Source organism: Nanorana parkeri, unplaced genomic scaffold (assembly GCF_000935625.1).
Source record: "Nanorana parkeri isolate BGI_ZX_2015 unplaced genomic scaffold, ASM93562v1 scaffold103, whole genome shotgun sequence".
Classification (NCBI taxonomy): Eukaryota; Metazoa; Chordata; class Amphibia; order Anura; family Dicroglossidae; genus Nanorana; species Nanorana parkeri.
The window spans coordinates 1,444,169-1,466,762 of record NW_017306371.1 but is presented as its reverse complement, the minus strand read 5'-3'; the positions used below and the strand labels follow the sequence as shown (position 1 = coordinate 1,466,762).

The 22,594-nt window shown below is 43.7% G+C and overlaps 1 protein-coding gene across 1 annotated transcript in view; it reads right to left on the bottom strand.

Moving 5' to 3' along the window:
• CCDC114 (coiled-coil domain containing 114) overlaps positions 1-22,594 on the bottom strand; it is a 103,965-nt gene that overhangs the window by 38,480 nt on the left and 42,891 nt on the right. Inside the window, exons 11-12 of the mRNA XM_018552963.1 lie at positions 13,089-13,257; positions 102-265 (exon numbers count right to left, since the gene is read on the bottom strand). Of these exons, the coding sequence (XP_018408465.1) occupies positions 102-265; positions 13,089-13,257 (333 nt within the window). The remainder of the gene's footprint in view (positions 1-101; positions 266-13,088; positions 13,258-22,594) is intronic.

Here is a 22,594-nt window from a genome sequence, read left to right as displayed (position 1 = left end):
TTTGCGGAACACGATTTGCCCTTGATTCAGGATTATCCATTCTAACAATGCCTTGCAGTTAGTTATGCTCCCACGTGTAGTAATGAAGTTATTCCACCTACCTTGGAGTCGAGGAAGGACTGGACAGCCAGCAACTCATTTGTTTTCTGCTCAATGAGGCCAAGGTACTGCATTATGTTTGATTCCTGAATGCTGGATGAAGAGCCCAACATTTCATCCAGGACAGAGCGGTCACAATTTATCTTCCCGAACAAGGAATCAATTCCTAAGGAATGAGAGCCATTATTTAATAGAATGTGGAGGAGCAGCACCGAGTCATTTATGCATTAGAGCATGTGGATAATGTACTGCTGTAAATAGGAACATGACTTTCTGAAATAAAAAGATAGGCTCGTATGTCATATGAGGAAAAGAGTTTGTAATTACAATACATAAAAACCCTTTACGTAAACCTGTCAATAACCTGAGAAGGTAAAATGTGCATATGATAGAAACACATAAGCAGAAGTTATAAAAACAAGCCGTTTAAACCACCAGTGGGTCAAGATACAGGAAGTTAATTTCAAATGCAAATCTCAACTTTACATGTAAAAGTCAAACTTAACCCCGACTCTCTTTACACCCATCATACTGAAGGACCAATGGGGAGGCTCAGGTGGTGAAAGGGCATGAGGCCTAGGTTGATTTTAACAAAAAGTCAAGGCTTGAATATAGTTTCATCGGTCAATAACTCTGGGTCTGCTGATGGTATGGAATGCGGTGTTCTGCATGTGTATTTTCTCATCATATGCTCAGTGTGATCTTGCCGAGTTTGTGACAGATTTGCTTTAAGATTTACACTAAGCACTATTTGAATTTAAAGCAAATCTCCTGAACAGTTTGTAGAAGGCTGATGTGAAGTGACCACATAACAATACCCAGTGCAATAGCAGAAAAGCAACAGTTTCTGTAAATAAAATACTCAAGGAGGAACAGTTTAAAGCACCACCAAACAACCTCAAAATTAAAGAAACTAGCGATGGAAACATATTCCCCACATGAATTGCTTCCATATAAATGTGTGATTTTACATGAAGAGGTTTAGATACGTTTCTGAATCTGAAAGAAGCTTCCTGCAGCTGTAAACCTGCTCATACATGGGATGCAGTTAAGATTTCTTTACATTAGAGCTCCTCATTCACATGGGCATTAAACACGTTGCATACAGATTTCTGTGCACATCAGAATGCAGCACATGCAAATACACTGCCCCATACACACAGTGGGGGGATGTGTTTTTGCTTTGCATACAGATGCACACACACACAAAAAAAAATGAAACAGAGCTGCGTCTGTGGCTACAAATAGTGCATTTATTACTTGCATGCACATGTTAATGCATGCATATTCACGTGAAGTTTCTGGAAGGGATGTGCGGTCAGGGCAGGCAGGTGAGGCAGAGCCTCACCTAGTATTATGAAGAAAAAAGGTGTCAGCTTCAAGTCTGAAGCTGACAGCTTTTTCTCCTCCAACATTTCATCCAGGACAGAGCGGTCACAATTTATCTTCCCGAACAAGGAATCAATTCCTAAGGAATGAGAGCCATTATTTAATAGAATGTGGAGGAGCAGCACCGAGTCATTTATGCATTAGAGCATGTGGATAATGTACTGCTGTAAATAGGAACATGACTTTCTGAAATAAAAAGATAGGCTCGTATGTCATATGAGGAAAAGAGTTTGTAATTACAATACATAAAAACCCTTTACGTAAACCTGTCAATAACCTGAGAAGGTAAAATGTGCATATGATAGAAACACATAAGCAGAAGTTATAAAAACAAGCCGTTTAAACCACCAGTGGGTCAAGATACAGGAAGTTAATTTCAAATGCAAATCTCAACTTTACATGTAAAAGTCAAACTTAACCCCGACTCTCTTTACACCCATCATACTGAAGGACCAATGGGGAGGCTCAGGTGGTGAAAGGGCATGAGGCCTAGGTTGATTTTAACAAAAAGTCAAGGCTTGAATATAGTTTCATCGGTCAATAACTCTGGGTCTGCTGATGGTATGGAATGCGGTGTTCTGCATGTGTATTTTCTCATCATATGCTCAGTGTGATCTTGCCGAGTTTGTGACAGATTTGCTTTAAGATTTACACTAAGCACTATTTGAATTTAAAGCAAATCTCCTGAACAGTTTGTAGAAGGCTGATGTGAAGTGACCACATAACAATACCCAGTGCAATAGCAGAAAAGCAACAGTTTCTGTAAATAAAATACTCAAGGAGGAACAGTTTAAAGCACCACCAAACAACCTCAAAATTAAAGAAACTAGCGATGGAAACATATTCCCCACATGAATTGCTTCCATATAAATGTGTGATTTTACATGAAGAGGTTTAGATACGTTTCTGAATCTGAAAGAAGCTTCCTGCAGCTGTAAACCTGCTCATACATGGGATGCAGTTAAGATTTCTTTACATTAGAGCTCCTCATTCACATGGGCATTAAACACGTTGCATACAGATTTCTGTGCACATCAGAATGCAGCACATGCAAATACACTGCCCCATACACACAGTGGGGGGATGTGTTTTTGCTTTGCATACAGATGCACACACACACAAAAAAAAATGAAACAGAGCTGCGTCTGTGGCTACAAATAGTGCATTTATTACTTGCATGCACATGTTAATGCATGCATATTCACGTGAAGTTTCTGGAAGGGATGTGCGGTCAGGGCAGGCAGGTGAGGCAGAGCCTCACCTAGTATTATGAAGAAAAAAGGTGTCAGCTTCAAGTCTGAAGCTGACAGCTTTTTCTCCATTCAGATCAGCTTATTACAGGTTACACAGCAGGGAAAGCCTCCCCGCTGTGTAACCTGCCATGGACGGAGTGCTGCCCGTTAATTACAGGCAGCGCTGCATTCGGCTTTTGACAGGTAGTTAGGTTACACAGCAGCGGGCTTCCCCACTGCTTGTGAAACCTAACATGGTGAGGCAAGAGCTGTCACAGCCTCTACTCTGTGTTAGAGGCGTGAGCGCTGTGGATGGCTTGGACCAATGGCAAAGCACCATTGGTCCAAGCTGTCCAATAAAAAAAAAAAACACAGTGAGCACATCGATCTTGATGCCTCACCAGTGACGAGCAAGTGAGGGACAGGGAGACTCCTCCCTTCCTCCTCCCCACACAGCTTGGTTACCGAGCTTGGGCAGGGCTTCAGTGGGATAGGGCGGAGCTTCGGCAGGCTGGGGGATGCCGCGCCCAGCACAGAAAGCATGGCATGTCACTGGTTTCTGGTGCTTAGAGATTGCATAACGCTAGAAAAATTTGTATGCGTAAAAATGCATGTGGACTGAATGCCTGCAGAGATGCAGATTTTACGCATACACTTCTGTGCTTGTGTTCTGTCTAGGCCCGTGTGAATGAGCCCTATTAGTATAATCATAAAGGAATAGATAATAGTGACTTACACATTTTAATTGTTTAGGGTTTTGATCAACATAGGTAATTTTTTCCAATTGTTGGTGCTTTGAACAGCAGCAGATATCTTGTAGACGTTAGTTTATTATGACCTAAAAGATTGCTTGCACTGATAGTATTTATAAAAAATTACTAATTTCACAGAATGAGAGGAATTTATCAAAACTGGAGCAGACAGAATCTGGAGCCGTTTCAAATAATGTTATTCTCCAAACAAAAATACAAATAATAACAAAAATGTTGAATATCTAAAGAGCGCATATAACACAGGATAAGAATGTCAATGAAACACACAGAAGGAAAAAGGTTGACTTGACCACAGTGACTGCTTACTAGAAAAAAAAAAATTACACTTGTCGGTAGCAATCAAATAACAGATATAAAAACAAACTGTATCATTGACCTAGTATGATAAAGTAATCAAGAGAGTGCCTTTTAGCGGCAATTAGTCATCAAGGGTAATACTGTAAAATAGATGTAGAGCATGAGGAGGAAAAAAAAAAAAGGAAAGAGAAAAAGGAACAGAACAAGAAAAGAGTTCCGGACAGTGTGATCCCTCTCCCTACGCAAGATCCTCTGGAGTACTGGAAAGACCAACATACTCTAGCCAGGTATCCCAAACTGCTTGAAAGTTTTCCTGTTTAGTTGTAATATGCTGCAGAGTTTTCCATAGGTCATGATCCAAGTGACCTAGGATTCAACAAGGTCTAGGGATACCGTTGGGGTTTTCCAGGCCCTAGCTATAGAGATCTTAGCTGCTAAGAATAGAAATGCTATCAGTTTATCTTTCCTTTTAGAAATTTTAGGAATCGGATTGTTGAGCAACCCTGATCACAAAACTTTGCAGGTTATTGCAAATAATTTGCTCCAAAAAGGGCGCAACTAGGGGCAACCACCAAGTTTGAAACATACCCAGATAGCAAGCAATTGAGCTGCATGTTTGAAAATGACTTGCTAAACTATTGCAGACTTGCCGAGCTTTACAATGTTGTTGCACAATTACAGCAAGTCTGCATTGCAAGTCTCCAGACCAGCGAGATTGCAGAGCTCTTGCTAAGACCTGCAGGAATCTTGCTGTAGACTTGCCAAGCAAATTTGCTACAAATTCAAAAAGTGTCAACTAGAACTTGTGCTGCAAGTGTTCTGCAAGTCTACAACTTGCCAGGAATATGTGCAGCAAGTTAACAAAATTACAATTTCACCCCGACACAAGTTTGTAGCAAGTTATCCTTGCTATCTGGGATAGAGCCTTGCTGTCCACAACCCCTAAAATATAACGATGTGAACTCTGGACTAGCCAATCTGGCAGGGATAACACTTTAAAATTAACTTCCACTAATAAAGCATTAAGTAATCCAAGAGAGTTCCGTGAACAACATTGCAACCAAGACTCCATAAGGAAGATATAACCAATGTCCTTTTCCCAAGTTAAAGGAGAACTATGAGATGAGTGATTTCCACTCACCTCATAGTTCTAGCCGACCTGTGACAATGAGACTGTCACAGTTTGGCTCAGTACATCGGGAGGTGAGCGAACACATACCAGGTTCGCTCACGTCTCGATCCTGTCACGGCTCTCTGCCGTGACAGCGGGAGGGCTGGATTCCCCTCTCCCGCTCCGTTCTGCCAGCGCTGACTGGCGGAACGGACGGGGGAGGGGGCGGGTACAGCTGGCTCTGCCTCTAGATAGGCAGAGCCAGCTGTCACTCACGCAGCTGGGCAGATCCCGTCATCTACGTCGGGATCCGCTCCGGCTGCGGCGTCTCAGTATAGCGCGAGCTGTAGCTCGCGCTATACTGAGCTTAGGGTAACGGGAGGACACAAACTAGCGTCCTCCCGTTACCCTAAGGAGAACTATGGGGAAAAACTCTGACCCCATAGTTCTCCTTTAAAAGGAGCATAGAATAGATTACATAAATGCCACCCCCTTGACCTGCAGCTTGAAAGCACCACTTTTAATAGGGAGTAGAGGAGGGGGAGTCAGTATGAAGAGAGGTTACAGAGAAAAGAAAATGACAAATTTGTTGTAAATGAAAAAGTTCAGAGGAAGGCATATGTAACCTCTCTTTACAATACGCTAGGGTCGATGGTCTATGAGCCATAAAATAATGTTCGATTCTGTATAAACCTTTAGCAACCCACCATTTAAAAGCTTGGGGAAAAGTGCCTGGTGGAAAATGGGGTTCCTAAGTAATGGGGCCAGGGGGGTGTGAGGGGAAGAGAGAGCATATAGTCTATGCAATCTATCCCATAATGCCAGGGAATGAGAGAGTGCTGGAACTAAGATCCCTGGACGCTGTTTAGGATTGAACCAGTTCAATAAGTCAATTATACCGAAACTGATTCCATGGACACCCACTCCGGTAATATCCTTGAGTGTAGACAGCGGGCAATTGCGCCAACTTGGCCGCTTGATAATACAAAAACAAATTTGGGACTCCCAGACCTTCAACCTGTTTTGTCTTAAAGAGGACTGAGTGTGCCAATCTAGGTTGCTATTTCCTCCAGATAAATGTCATAATCCTGGTTTGGAGTTTATTCAGATCCCCCATGCTATCGAGAAATATTTAAAGTAATATAATATTTTAAGTAAAAGGATCATCTTAACCGTGTGTATGTGGCCAAGCCAGGACAAGTTATATGAAGACCATCTGTCCAAATCTGCTATCAATTGTTCAAAGTTAAATGTTTTTAAAGGTAAATTATAAAAGGGCCCATTCACACTATTGTGGTCTGGTACGTTGATGTGTTAATGTGCATTAAAATGTATTTGATATAAGCAAAGTATGTCACTTGAGATTGGATAACACATGTAAAGGATCACAAAACCACACACATTAATACAAACAATAAAGTGATCAGCATGAGTAGGTGAAATGTGAAGTAAGAGCTACCAAGCACCACCATGGACAGAGCTTCTGATGTCACTGCACTGAGCTGAGCGGGATGAACGGGCATTTTTCATCGCTTTGCTGCCATTTGCCTTGCTGGTTGGATCCAGCAATACCTAATGCCTGTACTGTTTTGTTTGCACCATTGTGAGTACGCATTTTTTATTTAATAAATTGCATTTTATTGCATGTTACGCACTATATCCTTGTCCTTTTTCTCTTTCCCCCTGGATTTATTCTGGTACCTGTGATCTGAGGAGACCTTATCGCCTTTTCTGTGCATGGGCTTCCCTCCCCCATTAAGAAGGGAAAAAGCGCATTTGACCTAGCTCTGTGGGTCTGCCTCCCCAGGTGAGCACTCACTTGTTATCATCACTCACTGGCTGCAGGTGAAAGTCTGCATGCATTGTGTGATTATCCTTACCTCAGAGTTACATACAGATTGGCTGTGAATCATCTGAGGAATTTTCTTTCACGATCACCTTTGTTTCCTTTTTTTTCCGGGACTCTTTTTATTTTAGTTGCTTTTTTTGTGTGTAGATATTTGTTTATGCCCTATTTGTTTGAAGGCTCATATATGCGATTCATTTATATATGTTTCATTGTATTAGATGTGTATGATTATTAGCTCGGCACAATATTCTTTTTCATACACACACATAAATAGGTGAATCCTGCATTGGCTCAAGCTCCCATTTAAGGGGACAACACATTACCAAACACATCCTATTTAATTCTAAATAGCTGGTGGAATGGTTTTAATTGCCGTCTGTCTTGTCCCTATTGAGGATAGTTTCTGCCAGGACAGGAAGTGATAGGAAATGTCTTCAAAGGACAAACAGACACTTTTACAGTAGGAAAGGTTTGGAACTTGCAATGTTGGAGTTGCTGTCTGCACCTTTCTGTTACAAGGGACAACTTCAGTGTACCCACTATTTCTTGCAGGGACAGGAAGTAAGGAAAAAATCTTCCAAATGGTGTCACCAACAGAAATTAAAAAAAAACACAGAATTTTTCATTTTTCCCCACTTCATCCAAAATAAAACATATATTTTGTCTAAGTTTAGGCTTTAGATTTCCGGCATCTTCCAGAATAATCAGGGACAAGGGAAGGGAATGGGTGTAGTTGCTTTATTAGTAATCAGAAGAGATAGGAGTATAGTTCCAGAACAAAGCCTAACAAATTGCCGATTTCAGGCTTGTGTTTTACCATTTACAGTGAGAGCAGCTGAAGGTCAAAGACGTGGAATGTGCAGTGTGCGTTGTATCCCAGAACTGTGTTACTTTATGAATGCAAATTACTGCAACAGTAACAGCAAGTTCTAAAACATGTGCATGAAATATGTATATTTCACATTGAATGAGGTCTATCCTAGTCCTTGTAAAGGTCATCCACACTATGGTTGTTCTACGAAGATAAGATGTCGGATAGTAAAAGCTGAACTGCAGACAACCAGCTAAATACACAGATAAAATAGTTATATGTGGAGACACACACTACTAGCATACATAAAGGTGGCTCCATGGCACCCTGAAAGGGAAAGAAGCCACTCTAAAGCAGGAAATCAGGACACCTGCTCAGAGGACCAGCTGATTCTGCAGGAAGCTAAAACTTTTAAACATGAAGGAGCAGGTCCATTGTAAGTGCTTTACATCAGAATTTGAATTAGCTTAAAAACCTTTTTGACTTTAATTGTGACAGGTACTGTTTTCTAGCCACAGACAGAAAACTAGTGAGACAAAGTTGTATGACTTCTACCTCTAATACATGCTTAAGGTGCCCATACACTGCACGATTATCGTACGATAATCGTATGCGATCGGTTTTTCGTACGATAATCGAGCAGTGTGAACGGAGACGTGCGACCGTTTCTACTGTACGGTCGCACGTCTTCTGTCGAACCAGCATGTTCGAAAACCAGCCGGGAATCGTACGATTCTCGGCTGGTTAGAACGGTGCTCGGAAGACAAATGCCGAACGGGCCGGTGTGCGCACGCGCACACTGCCCGTTCAGCATTGCGGTCATCGGAAGCCCGCCCCTCAGGGGGGCGGGCTTGCGATGATCGAGAGTGCGATCTGCCTGTCCAAGATAGGCAGATCGTACGTTTTTTTAATCCCTGTACAACCATCGCAAGACTAAAGTGTATGGCCACCTTTAGATGTATCTTGTCCAGATTCCTTCATCCATGCTGTCTGCTGTTATATTCAAACAGCCAGCACCTGCTGCTGTCAGAATACCCAAACAGTGACTGCATCTGATTACATGCAGTTTGGCCAACAATTTTCCACCTTTGATTTTCCAAGCTGGGTAGTACCATCATGTGCACCCACAGCTTGAATATCAACAGAATCAGTAGGAATCAGCCAAAATTTGATCCATGCATGGCTACCTTTACTTTTATGTCTCTGGTCTCTCTATATATCATTGCTACTATCACCAGAGGCGGATCTAGGGAACAAAGGGCCCTGGTGCAAGATTATTTTTGCCCCCCTCCCCCCCCCCCAAAAAAAAACCCTAACCCATATCCCCTGTAGCAACCACAACAAAAAAAGTTGGAAAAATGTAATTGCTATATAAAGTACAGCTGAGATTTGTATTCCTTTTCCCGCCGCATACCGATCCGATGGTAACCGGCGGCCGGACCCCAACGGTCCCCCCCATCTCTGCCCCGGGGCTGTGTTTGAATGGATACTGGGTCCCCCCTGTAGGCTCAGGCCCCGGTGCGGCAGCACCGGCCGCACCGGCGGTAGTTCTGCCACTGACTATCACCAAATGTTTTCAGAACATAAGAGCCCTTTCACACGGGCAAACTGATAGGTCAGGGGTGCCCATTAGGTCGAATGTGATCTATCAGTCGTTCGCAAAGCTAACACTGGTAGATCGCGAGTAGGCTCCCTGCCCGAGCTCTCTCCTGTGGTGCTAGTGCGGTCGAATGTGTCGGAGACTGCAGACAAGAGGGGCATCCCTCCCCTCACCGCCATCCCTCCTATTACTGTCTGCAGCATCCAACACATTTTGCCTGCCCCTCCACACATGTAGTGTCTCTCCACTTATAGCAATGGACATATTTGGGCCGCCCCTCCTCCATGTTCCCTCGCGTCACTGCCGGTCAGAGTAAAACTCCTTCTGACCGGAAGTTCCAGTATCGCGAAAGGTATCGGAGAGTATGAATACTCGACCAAATACTCTGTATCGGCACCAATACTAGTATCGGTATATCCCTAATTCAAATTATTAGGTTTATTCAATAAGAAGGTACATGCAGTAGTCCCAGTAAGCATTTTAATGTGTTTGCTTTTAAAATACAGGTGTGTTTTTTTCGTTGGTAGATATCATTGAGCTCTTGGTTTGAAAAGTAGATCATAACACCAAAAATTGTGGGCACCCCCTGTGCTAGGTGGATCTGATCGGTGTTAGATCTGATCGAAGTTTTAGTTTATGGGCAGCTGGACCTAAATGGACGTGCATTTATTTACATCCGATTACTCCCAACTTCGGTCAGATCTGGAAAACCAAATGGAATAGAGTACCGTTTTGCCAGACCTGATTGTGGTGGATTGGGGGCGAACTGTCAAATGTCTGTTTACATCCGACTCCACATAGTCCTAACATGGCTCTGTTAAGGTCAGTTTTTTCCTCCATTGCAAGATGTAGGGAATAACTGGACAGACATGGATGTCACACCAGTGCTATTCGTTCTGACCTGCCCGATCAGCAGGAGATCCATGCATGAATCCCTCCTGATCGGAACTGAAGGCACATATGTGAAAGAGGCCTTACATGTCTATGGTAGTTTTCATTCCTACACTGATAGGTCTTAGGAGTATAAGAAGTTGGAGCTAATGGGCATGAGTGGACATAAATTAACATCACACTAAAGCCTTCATATATTAAACCAAATAATGAAAGTGTCTTTGTCTTTCCTTGCCATCACTCCATCAACATATACTCTGCAACAAAACAACACATGTACTTTGTTTCATAATGCATACAGGATAATTCACCACCACTGAAGCAATACATGATAAAATGGGATCTGACCTGCTGGGATTTGGACACAATAGAGTCATATTAATATCAAGTATTAGGGAGCTCGTAAAGGTAAATTAAATACCTTCCTTACTCAAAATAGTATCAACAGTTATATTTGCTTAACCTTGTGAGCATATATTAACACTACCCCACTACAGTTAACATTTGCCTTCCTGTGTGTGTAAGGAGTAGAATTAGGCTCATCAGCTGACTAGTTAAAATATGATTTAGATTTACTGAACTGATGGTCAGAAAATGGAATGTACCTAATAGCTAGACAAAACATCTTTGTTATTAGCATATGGGATTGCTAATATCTAGGTTTTCAGATAGTAAAAAGTTGTTTGCCAGGTGTTTATTTGCAGTCGTGCAGCTATTAGGTACATTGCTCCTTCCCTACCACTCTCTGGCTTGATCTCACAGTACTAAACAATTCCACTTTTTACATGGTGGTCCCTCTGAGATCTTGCCATTCCAACTGTCCTTGATTTTATGACAGGCCAGATCAATTGGCTCTTTGGTTACGTTTTCCTGTGGAAGCATCCAGCAGGTTTGGCAAAAATATAATACATATCTCCAGTGTCCACTAGAAAATCAAGACAGTAAGATCTGCATTTCCCCTTTTTAAGGGAAGGCAACCCTGGCCCCTGCCAAGGCACCTCAACACCTTACCAAACACCAAACAAAAAAACATTTTCTGACACCACCCGACTCTGAAATTGCAAACTAAAAAAAGTGCATGCTGGCTCACATGCAAAACAATGTGTCTTGGGGTTTTTCCAAAAGGTCTTCCAGCTGTTGTGCAGGACCTGAAATTCTCTATGACCTATCTGCTTCAGCTTGCAAGCAAAACAGACCAGAGGTCATAGACATTTCATGTCTGGTTCTTAGTAAGTCATTATGCTCCTATATTTGCGCAACCATCACTGCACAGAATGGTATGACTCCTTCCAGTCCTGCCTCATCCCTCTTCTCATTTTCTGATAGCTGAAATGTTTAAAACAAGTAACATATTGTGTAAAAAAAAAAAAAGAAACAGAAGAGAGGGAGGATTAGGTGGAGACAGAACTGCCCTATTACACGCTCAGTTCCTGGCAAAGAATAAGAAAATAAGTTCCTACAGACAACTCCCTGTAAGGAAATTATTATAACACCTCCCTGAAATGGCACCACCCCTCACCCCCATTATCTACCTCTAATGCTGATGAATATAGTAGGCAATATTGTAGATAAATAACATGAAATATGGATTATACAAGGGGTAACACAGATCTGCAAGCATGCACAATTATTTTGCTAATTCAGAAAGCTCGCAATTAAAAGATCATTTAGTTTTGCTTTAAATATATAATTATTTAAGTCATGAAAAATAAATAAGGCAATCATTATATTTTTCCAGCCACTACTTTCCACAACCCTGTACTCAATGCCAGAGTCAAGCTTTGAAGGTCTTTACAAAGATATGAAAGGATATTACCAATGACATTTCTTATAACCTTGACATGTCGAATTACTTTTTAGTTTAATTCATGTTTATTTACAGATGAAAAAGCTTGATACGGGAAAGGATTTAGTATTAGCAGAAGACAGAAGAACTTAGGGTCAGGCAGAAGGTACTAAAAATAATATTTTGGGATGCATCAGAACAAGCTTTCATAGAATTTATTCCCCCCATGATGTGAACCTACATGAAACATGTATTAGGACTGCTGGAAAGCAATGTATATGCTTTACTAACTTTGGGTAGCCAAGCACAATAGACAACATTCTGCTGTGCACCACTACAGCCTACAACAATCTGTTACCTCGCAGGAGGCTATTTAGAAAGAAAGTACTGAAAATACAGTTTCCCCCTCTTGCAAGATCAAATACCCTTACACTATGAAAGAATATATATTCTTCCAAGATGAGTCAGAGAAAAGCATTCTCTATTGAGCTGAGCTTTTTACTACCCACTGACATTAGCAACTAATTATATTGCTGATGGCATGTGCAGTATGGACCAATGGCAGTAAGAGCAGTAGAGAATAAAACATAACATACTTTTATACTCAAAGTTATAACCACCAGTTACCATTATATCAGTCTTTCAAGTCTAAAGTATATGTTACCCGTTTTCAATGTACAGGTACCCCTGTACCATTATAAATATGATATTTACCACCTATCTATATTGATAAAGAACTACTTTACTATACTGTTCCCCCCATAACCTTAGCCACAAGTTCACAGACCAAACTTCCTGTGGGTTGTAAGAGTGCATCACCACCACTCCGATTCTAAGATGGCCAACCATCTCCTTCCACTAAATCCAACATTTGTAGACTTTGTCCTTTTCAAAATGGCCTCTAGAGCCTATAGAAAAAGACAGGTTTGGACTGTTTGTTAACTCGGCACAGTTTTACTAATGCGTGACATCATAGACTTCAGCAAAGTATAGCTATTTTTCCATAAGGCCATCCTTCAAACACCTCCTGATCATTTCTAAGAACCAAAAGTGGAACTAGTCCAATACCTTGGGAAACACGCCAATTTAGAACTAAATATGTGTTTAGCATGGCTGACAAAGTCGTATGCTGTACTGCTGAATGCCAAGATCCTATAAAAGAATAAACTGTCGGTGATATTTTAAACAAACACTTTACTCTTCAATCCAGGAATCGTATCGCCTGGAGAAAAAAAAGACAAGATCCGTACCTGCTTTGAGCTGATCTAAAACTTTCATGACTGCCTTAAGCTGCTGTTGGTAGCCATCTGTTTGCTTTACTGCCTCCTCTTCTTTACCTTCAATGTCCTTAAGGATTGACCGGTGTTCCTGCTCCAGTCGTACTCCCTGGGCTTTGAATTCTTCAATTTCTTTTTTGATCTGTGGAATACAGACATTTTCACTGGCCTGTATGTCTAAACCCAGAGGCTTTCTCAAAGATACAAACCGACTAAAGGTGTCATGTTTTAGTGATACATGTGTTTAACACCAACTGTCTTAATAGTTACATTCACTTTGACAAGTGAATGTAACACTTTTCTTGGCAATAAAATGGTTATACATTTATTATATATATATATAATGAATAAAAATAGGAATCAGGGAATTAGAAGCCAGAGGACGTTGAAAAAGGACAGACAAGGCGGATATCTGACCCTTAAAGTGACATTAAAGGATCATTTTTTTCCCTCCCCCAATGTTAATGTCAGCACTTACCTTAAATTATGTCTCTTAATCCGATCTTCCTCTTCTTTCCTGATGTTTTCATCTGTCCCTCCAGCGGTGCGGCGGCTCTCCGATCCATCACTGACCCCTCTCTGCTTGCAGGCACTTCCGATCCAGCGGTGTCTGCATGCGGATGCACGCGTCCATTGACTTACCTTGCGTCTCTGCTCGTCTCCTGGCCGAGAATCCGAACTGCGCATGCGCCCGCCCCAAGATGCTTTGCGGCCGCCCGAGCAGTTTCGGATTCTTGGGCGGGAGCGGGCAGCGAAAACAAGGTAAGTTTAAACCGCTGTTAAAGCGGTTTAAAAAAAAAACTTTTTGCCTATATCTGCTGCTTGATAGCAGTAGATATAGGCAAAAAAACGGAGGGTTTGGAACCACTTTCATGGTACTAAGAGCTAAACGTTGATCTACCCCAAATTGAAGGAAAGACAAAATTCCCAAAATAGAAAAAGCCTCTGGGGAAAACCCCAAGGGCTCACGGTGATACATTTTACTAGTATATTCGGGATAACAGAATCTGAAGCTCCTCTTTCTTTTAACACCTGGGTTTCAAAACAATGCCATTAACAATGTTTCTTAGACAGTGACTGAGAAGCAGGGTAGAAGATTGACCCCTGAGATAACAGATCTGGCTAATGTGGAAGAAGCCAGGCATCATCTGCCAACAGATGAACCTAATAGGCAAACCACACCCTGCAAGGCCAATCAAGGCAGCGAGAATGACTGGAATATTTTTGTGTTCCATCCTGCGAAGTAGACGAGGTAACAGCATCAATGGAGGAAATACATACATCAGGGTATAATGGTCCCACAGAGCTACCAAGGCACGTTGCCAACCCGGTCTGCCTGACTTCAAATATCTTCTGTCTGCCTCCCTGCTGTGTGTTTATACTGCATGGCGTAGCAAGGCGGCTAACGGACTTCCACCTAGTATCCAAGTCTTAATTCCGGCACTCGTGCCCCAGAGTACCTGTATTCACTATCAGGCTTTCTGGGACCAGAGTTGCAAGAGAGAGGCCGCCCTCGTCATCTCAAGCTCCATCAGGTTCGTGACAGTAGTACTCAGCCATCCGGAGCTTGAAAGGGCGGTTTTCTTTATCATGGGGGAACTCAGCAAATCTCGGCCCTTACCCAAGCAGTCAAGGGCCTACAAGAAGGTTACTTCCAGTTGGAAGGACGCCTGGAGGCTCTGGCACACACCGCGGCAGCCGAAGCCGCTCCACCTCTCGGTACTGCACCCATTGTCGGAGCACCAACACCTGCAGTCTCAACGCCTGTCCCTGAACCTCGGATCCCCACTCCTGAACGTTTCTTTGGAGATCGCAGTAAGTTCTGGGCGTTTCTAAACGCGTGCAAATTGTGCTTTATGCTTCAGCCAAGGACCTTTTCTTCTGAGACCGCAAGAGTGGGATATATAATTTCATTGTTGCAAGGTGAACCTCAAGCTTGGGCCCACCGACTGCTCGAATAGAGCAGTCCACTTCTGGACTCTGAAACAGCCTTTTATGAAGCCATGGCACTAATCTATGATGACCCACGCAGGGCCTCTACTGCAGAATCCATGCTGCACACCTTGCAACAAGGCTGACGACCAGTAGAGGACTACGTAGCAGAGTTCAAGAAATGGAGTACTGATACTAATTGGAACGACTCTGCTCTTTCAGTTTCGTGCAGGACTCTCGGAATCCCTCGAGGATGAATTAGCAGGTGTTCCAGGGACCCTGGACAAACTCATTCGAATTTCCATCCAGATTGACAGACGTCTAAGAGAATGCCGAGCTGAAAGAACCCACCAACCACGCCCTGCTTGGATGTTTCCTCAGGTTTTTTTTCCTGCGAAGTAGACGAGGTAACAGCATCAATGGAGGAAATACATACATCAGGGTATAATGGTCCCACAGAGCTACCAAGGCACGTTGCCAACCCGGTCTGCCTGACTTCAAATATCTTCTGTCTGCCTCCCTGCTGTGTGTTTATACTGCATGGCGTAGCAAGGCGGCTAACGGACTTCCACCTAGTATCCAAGTCTTAATTCCGGCACTCGTGCCCCAGAGTACCTGTATTCACTATCAGGCTTTCTGGGACCAGAGTTGCAAGAGAGAGGCCGCCCTCGTCATCTCAAGCTCCATCAGGTTCGTGACAGTAGTACTCAGCCATCCGGAGCTTGAAAGGGCGGTTTTCTTTATCATGGGGGAACTCAGCAAATCTCGGCCCTTACCCAAGCAGTCAAGGGCCTACAAGAAGGTTACTTCCAGTTGGAAGGACGCCTGGAGGCTCTGGCACACACCGCGGCAGCCGAAGCCGCTCCACCTCTCGGTACTGCACCCATTGTCGGAGCACCAACACCTGCAGTCTCAACGCCTGTCCCTGAACCTCGGATCCCCACTCCTGAACGTTTCTTTGGAGATCGCAGTAAGTTCTGGGCGTTTCTAAACGCGTGCAAATTGTGCTTTATGCTTCAGCCAAGGACCTTTTCTTCTGAGACCGCAAGAGTGGGATATATAATTTCATTGTTGCAAGGTGAACCTCAAGCTTGGGCCCACCGACTGCTCGAATAGAGCAGTCCACTTCTGGACTCTGAAACAGCCTTTTATGAAGCCATGGCACTAATCTATGATGACCCACGCAGGGCCTCTACTGCAGAATCCATGCTGCACACCTTGCAACAAGGCTGACGACCAGTAGAGGACTACGTAGCAGAGTTCAAGAAATGGAGTACTGATACTAATTGGAACGACTCTGCTCTTTCAGTTTCGTGCAGGACTCTCGGAATCCCTCGAGGATGAATTAGCAGGTGTTCCAGGGACCCTGGACAAACTCATTCGAATTTCCATCCAGATTGACAGACGTCTAAGAGAATGCCGAGCTGAAAGAACCCACCAACCACGCCCTGCTTGGATGTTTCCTCAGGTTTTTTCACCTGGAGTTAATATGCCTACCACTCAGGCTTCAGTTCCAGTCCCTACACCTGACACCTCTGAACCCATGCAATTGGGTCTCCTCCGTTCTCCACTATCTCCTGAGGAGAAGAATCGCCGCCATCAGCTAAACCTCTGCCTATACTGCGGTGAGGCTGGACATTTTGCCAAGAACTTGTCCAAACAAGCTTAGTAAGTTCTTTTTTCATCCTGCTACAACAATCATCTCATTGACTGATAAACAAAGATCTTACATTAACCTTCCTATCTCGTTACAGCTTCCGGAAGGAGAACTTCATACTCATGCCATCGTTGATTCCGATGCTTGCAGCTGTTTCATCGATCATCAATTTGCACAGCATCATCATATTCCATTAAAAGACAAGGCTCAAGGATTAATTATTCATTTAGCTGACGGCTCCAACATAAAGTCTGGACCAGTCATTCTAGAAACTGTTCCTCTGTCTGCTTCCACGCTCCTGGGACATAAAGAACTTCTACGTTTTGATGTCATCTCATCCCCATTGTTTTCCATTATTCTTGGAATACCGTGGCTCAGAGCACATAATCCCTGTATTGACTGGCAAACTAGTAGAGTGGATTTTCATTCTGCTTATTGTGCACAAAATAGTTTTTTCACTACTACACCCACTGTTTCCCTATGTCAACAAGATACCAACCAAGAACTACGCTCACTCATTCCTACACATTACCATGTGTATCTTGATGTGTTCAGTAAACAAAAAGCAGACATGTTACCACCTCATCGCCCCTATGATTGTCCCCTAGAACTACTACCAGGAGCCAAGATTCCCTATGGACGGATCTACCCGTTATCCGAGCCGGAACTAGAGACGTTAAAGAATTATATAGAGGAGAATCTTGCAAAAGGGTTTATTTACCCCTCAACTTCACCTGCTGGCGCTGGTATATTTTTCATAGAGAAAAAGGACCACACCCTACGCCCATGTATCGATTATCGAGATTTGAATCAGATAACCATTAAAAAAACGATATCCGCTTCCTCTGATCCCCGAACTTTTTCAGAGACTTTGTAATGCTACAGTCTTTACCAAATTGGATCTCAGAGGAGCCTACAACCTGGTCCGAATTCGTGAGGGAGATGAATGGAAACGGCTTTTCGAATCCGTTTCAGACATTTCAAATACTTAGTGATGCCTTTCGGCCTTTGCAATGCCCTGGCCACCTTCCAGTATCTGGTTAATGATATTTTCAGGGACTTCCTGGACCAATTTTTGATTGTTTACCTGGATGACATCCTTGATTTCTCATCTTCTATTGAATCCCATCAGATGCATGTTAAGCGGGTTTTTGAGAGGCTGCGTCAGCATGGACTGTTCGCAAAAGCAGAGAAATGTGAGTTTGAGAAGCAGACTTATCATTTCTACTGATGGCATCCCTATGAATCCACAAAAGGTGTCTGCCATTTTGGACTGGCCAGTCCCTTCGGACAAGAAAGGAGTCCAACGTTTTATCTGCTTTTCCAATTTTTACCGGAAATTCATCAACACTTTTTCAAAAATTATTCTGCCCATCACGCAGCTCACGAGAAAGCAGATACGATTCCAGTGGTCCTCCACGGCTCAAGACGCTTTCGATAAATTGAAAGATCTCTTCACCACGGCTCCCATCCTCAGACATCCGGATCTAGCTCTTCCATTCGTTTTAGAGGTTGACGCATCAGAAAGTGCAGTGGAGGCAAGTAGCATCGCAGCGACAAGGTTGTAAGGATAGCGGCGTCTTGCGTTCCACCAGGGAGCGCAGCGCCTATGATGCCCTGACTACGTCGCGGCTTGCGCTCCAGAGTGGAACGCAAAGGCCGTGTTCAAGGAGCTTGGCTCCGCCCCATGAAGCTCTGACCCCATATATACCAGGAAGGAGCTTAGCAGCGGCGTTCCACTAATGGAGTCGACGCCCTGCTAAACTCCCCCACACGAGAACCAAACGGATACCACTCTGCCTGCACAGAACGGAGGAATCTCAGGACTACAGGAGACAACTAACCCTTTTCCCTCTCGAGGAACCGTCCTGTGCATAATACCGCAAGTACCATTGTCAGCACTGCCTGACCCCTGGAGACTGTACTGTTTAATTGGCTTCTTATCCTTATTGCTGCTTATCACCATAAGACACTGCTGAATAACTACTTGGATTAATACTATTACTGTTGCCATATTTCCATAGGATACTGCTGATTAACTGCTTTGGTTATTACCATTACTGCTGCCTGATTACGATAGTATACTGCTGATTAACTCCTTGGATTAGTACTATCACTGCTGCCAATTAACTGCTTGTTTTCCTGCCATTACTGCTGCCATAGTCATATGACCACTGCTGATTACTGCATGATTTATCATCATTGCCCTGGACACATTGCCATATCATTGTTACTGAACATACATACAACTTAATCCTGGCCATTACTTAATGTTCTCTGCCCCGTAATATTAGTGAACTAATTAGTTAATTCCTTGTTCTAAAATAATGGTGGATGATGCTAGCAACTCCAAACTCTTCGTTTAAGATTGAGAGCGACGCCTGGAGTTCAGTCTGACGTGACCATTAACGGGATTAACCTACTCCCATACTAGCGCCACAGTTGATGTTACAAGCCTCTGCCGTTGAGATCCTGACAGAGCAGTTAGGGGCGTTACAAAGGTACAAAATCTCTTCTGTAACCAGTAGCTTTCTTTTCCAGGAAATTAACCTCTACCGAGAGAAACTACGATGTGGGTGATCGAGAATTGTTGGCCATCAAAGCTGCCCTCGAGGAATGGCGTTACCTGCTGGAGGGGGCGAATCACCCAGTATTCATTTTCACGGATCATAAGAACCTGGAATAGCTTAGATCTGCAAAACGCTTGAACCCACGCCGTGAACTCTTGTATTACTTGTATACGTAGTAAAGGAAGCAAGTCCAAGGCCTGGGGGTTATTGAGATCGCTCCACATTCCGGACATGATATCGATGGATTTTATTGTGGAACTTCCCCCTTCGGAAGACCTCACTGGGATTTTTGTAGTGGTCGATCGCTTCTAGAAAATGGCTCACTTCTCTCCAAAAAAAGGAATCTGACGATTCTCCTGCTTCCTGCCTGTTCCTGTATTGCCTGCACGTTATCGAACCCGGCCTGTGACCCGACCACGAGTTTGCCTCTTGCTACAATACCTTCCCGCCTGCACGTTGCCGACCCGGTCTGCCTGACTTCTGTAGTGTTCAAATATATGTATTCATATTTATATGCGTTGTGAAAATCCAGGCAACCTCAATTCTTTTCCAGAGAGTACCGTTTAATTGGATCGAAGAGACAGATGAACAGGAACAGTCCAACAGAGTAATACAGAGTAAAATATCTAGACCTCAGATGATAAAGGTTCCATGAGGACCCACTCTAACTACCAGCATATATCTCCAATCTATATATGCACCTCTGTGCCTCTCTTCATGACTCTGAACTCCCCTCTCAGCCACCTTAGGCTCTCTATTCATATACAGTTTAGTGCCATTCACTAAAACACAATGGATTCTGATTGGCTGGTCTAATTACCCCTTTGATGTTAGTTAACTAAACAGGTTTTGAAAAAATTCCCTACAGCTGTTCCATTGTGTACAATCAACAAAACAGGACGGTCACCTGGTCAATAAACTAACACAACAACTAATACCCCTAATATATCTAATTCAATCATAATTTACAACAACTTCGAGTATCTTCTGTCTGCCTCCCTGCTGTGTGTTTATACTGCATGGCGCAGCAAGGTGGCTAACGGACTTCCACCTAGCACTCAAGTCTTCATTCCGGCACTCGTGCCCCGCTGTGACCCAGAGTACCTGTATTCACTATCAGGCTTTCTGGGACCAGAGTTGCAAGAGAGAGGCCGTCCTCGTCATCTCAAGCTCCATCAGGTTCATGACAGGTTGTCTACAGCAAAACGATGGAAACACTGATGAGTTGGAAATACAGGAATGTATAGCTACATATCCATTATGACTATGGAAACCAAAATTTCCATTGGGTTTGGGAACCGTAAAAACAGGTTTGAGTTAAACACTTGAAAACTTTTTGCAAAAGGAACATGAATAATAACACCCTGATTCAACAGACCTTGAACTGCGCTAAAAAAGGTTTGTTCGATGCTGCTGAGACATGAGAACCCGGGACACAAAGAACAAAGGAGGAGGAGGAAGATGAAATTCTATCTTGTAACCTGTTGAAATCATCTCTCGAACCCAGGGCTGCCTGAGGGGCCTGGGTACCTTACATGAGTATTGGCCGACGGCCGTACAGGTGACTGGCAGGAGGTGGAGGCGGCCGGGCCCCCGCAGCACCGTAGGAAGCTGGGGCCCGCACACTCGAGATCCTCACCTGGGGTGCTCTCTCTGTGCGGGCCTCCGGTGTCCCCCTATCTCCAGTCGGCCTCCACTGCAGTGACTGACTGCACATTAACGTTTTTAAAGATGGCCGCCGCGAGTAGCGGCGGCCATCTTTAAATCTGGCAAGTGCCCACATCTCATTTAATATATTGCCGAAACGGCAATATATTAAATGAAAATAATTCCTGGTGGTCCAGTGGAGAATCAGTATGATCTGCATCTTTTGCTGATGCAGATCATACTGATCGCTCCCTCGTGGTGCCATCAGTGACACAGGCAGGGATCGATTAGCAGGTCTGTATCAGCCTGAGATGCAGATCACACTGATCCTACACTCCACCATTACTATAATCCTCATGTGTCACACTGGAGCCCAGGAATGCAGCCCCCCTTCCTGCAAAACAGGTAAGCAGGAGAGATGGACATTTTTTTATTAACTATTGTTATTAGTTGTGTGTGCATGTGTGTTTTTTTAATGTGTGTGTGATTTTTTTTTTATTATTAATAAAGCTATGTGTGGGTGTTTTTATGAGTGTGTAATATGTGTGTTTCATTACGTGTATGTGTGTTTTTTTTTTTTAACCACTTCCCGCGGGTTCATGTAAATGTACGTGCTCCGCTGGAGTGGTTATACCAAGGATATGGCTGCTCCTTGTACCGTTTTAAGGCCTGTTCACACCACTTGCAGTGCGTTCCGGCCAGAACGCACTGCATCGCGGCCAGCTCACCTTTGCCAGGCTGGAGGGGGCGTGGTGGGCCATTGAAGTGAATGACACTGTAGCCACACCTCTGGCCGCAATGCGATCGCCCAGCACATTGTGCCTGCAGTGCGGTGCGATTAAAATGCTGCAAGCACTATTTTGATCGCACCGCACCTGAACGCACTGCAGGCAAAATGTACCTTGCGATCCCGTGCGGGCGATCGCATTGCAGCCGGAGGGCATGGCTACGGTGCCATTCACTTCAATCGGACCGGAGCGCACTGCTTATGGTGTGAACTAACCCTAAGCCCTGCGTCCAGTAGACATGTGCGATTCGTTTCGGAAAAATTATTTTCCGGACGAAATTAGTTAGCGGTAGTCTGTACACATTTTCGTTTGTAGACAAATTTTCATTGCAGCAAAGTGAAAAAAAATATTTAATGTCACTTTGCTGCAATGAGACAAAGGATACGAACATGAAACGGAAATGAACATTCGTACAGACTACCGCTAACGAATTTCGTCCAAATCCCTAAAAACAAAATAACACAAAATCCGAATCAAAACAAGCTGAAACGATTCCCGGTGCACATGTCTAGTGTCCAGCGCGTAATGTGACTGTGTGTGGGGACACTAGAGTGTAAGCTCCTCTGTACAGAGACTGATGTAACTGGGGGGAAGACATTAGAGTGTAAGCTCCTCTGTACAGAGACTGTATCAGTCTCTGTACAGCGCTGAGGTATATGTCAGAGCTATATACATATATAATCATAGTGTGTGATTGTAGGGGGACATTAGAGTTAAGCTCCTCTGTACAGAGACTGATATGACTGTGGGGGGGACATTAGAGTGTAAGCTCCTCTGTAGAGGGACTGATGTGACTGGCTCAGTGTTCTCTGTACAGCATTGCGGTATATATGTATAATAATAACAGTGTAACTGGCCCAGCGTGGCGGGGGGGGGGGGGGGGTT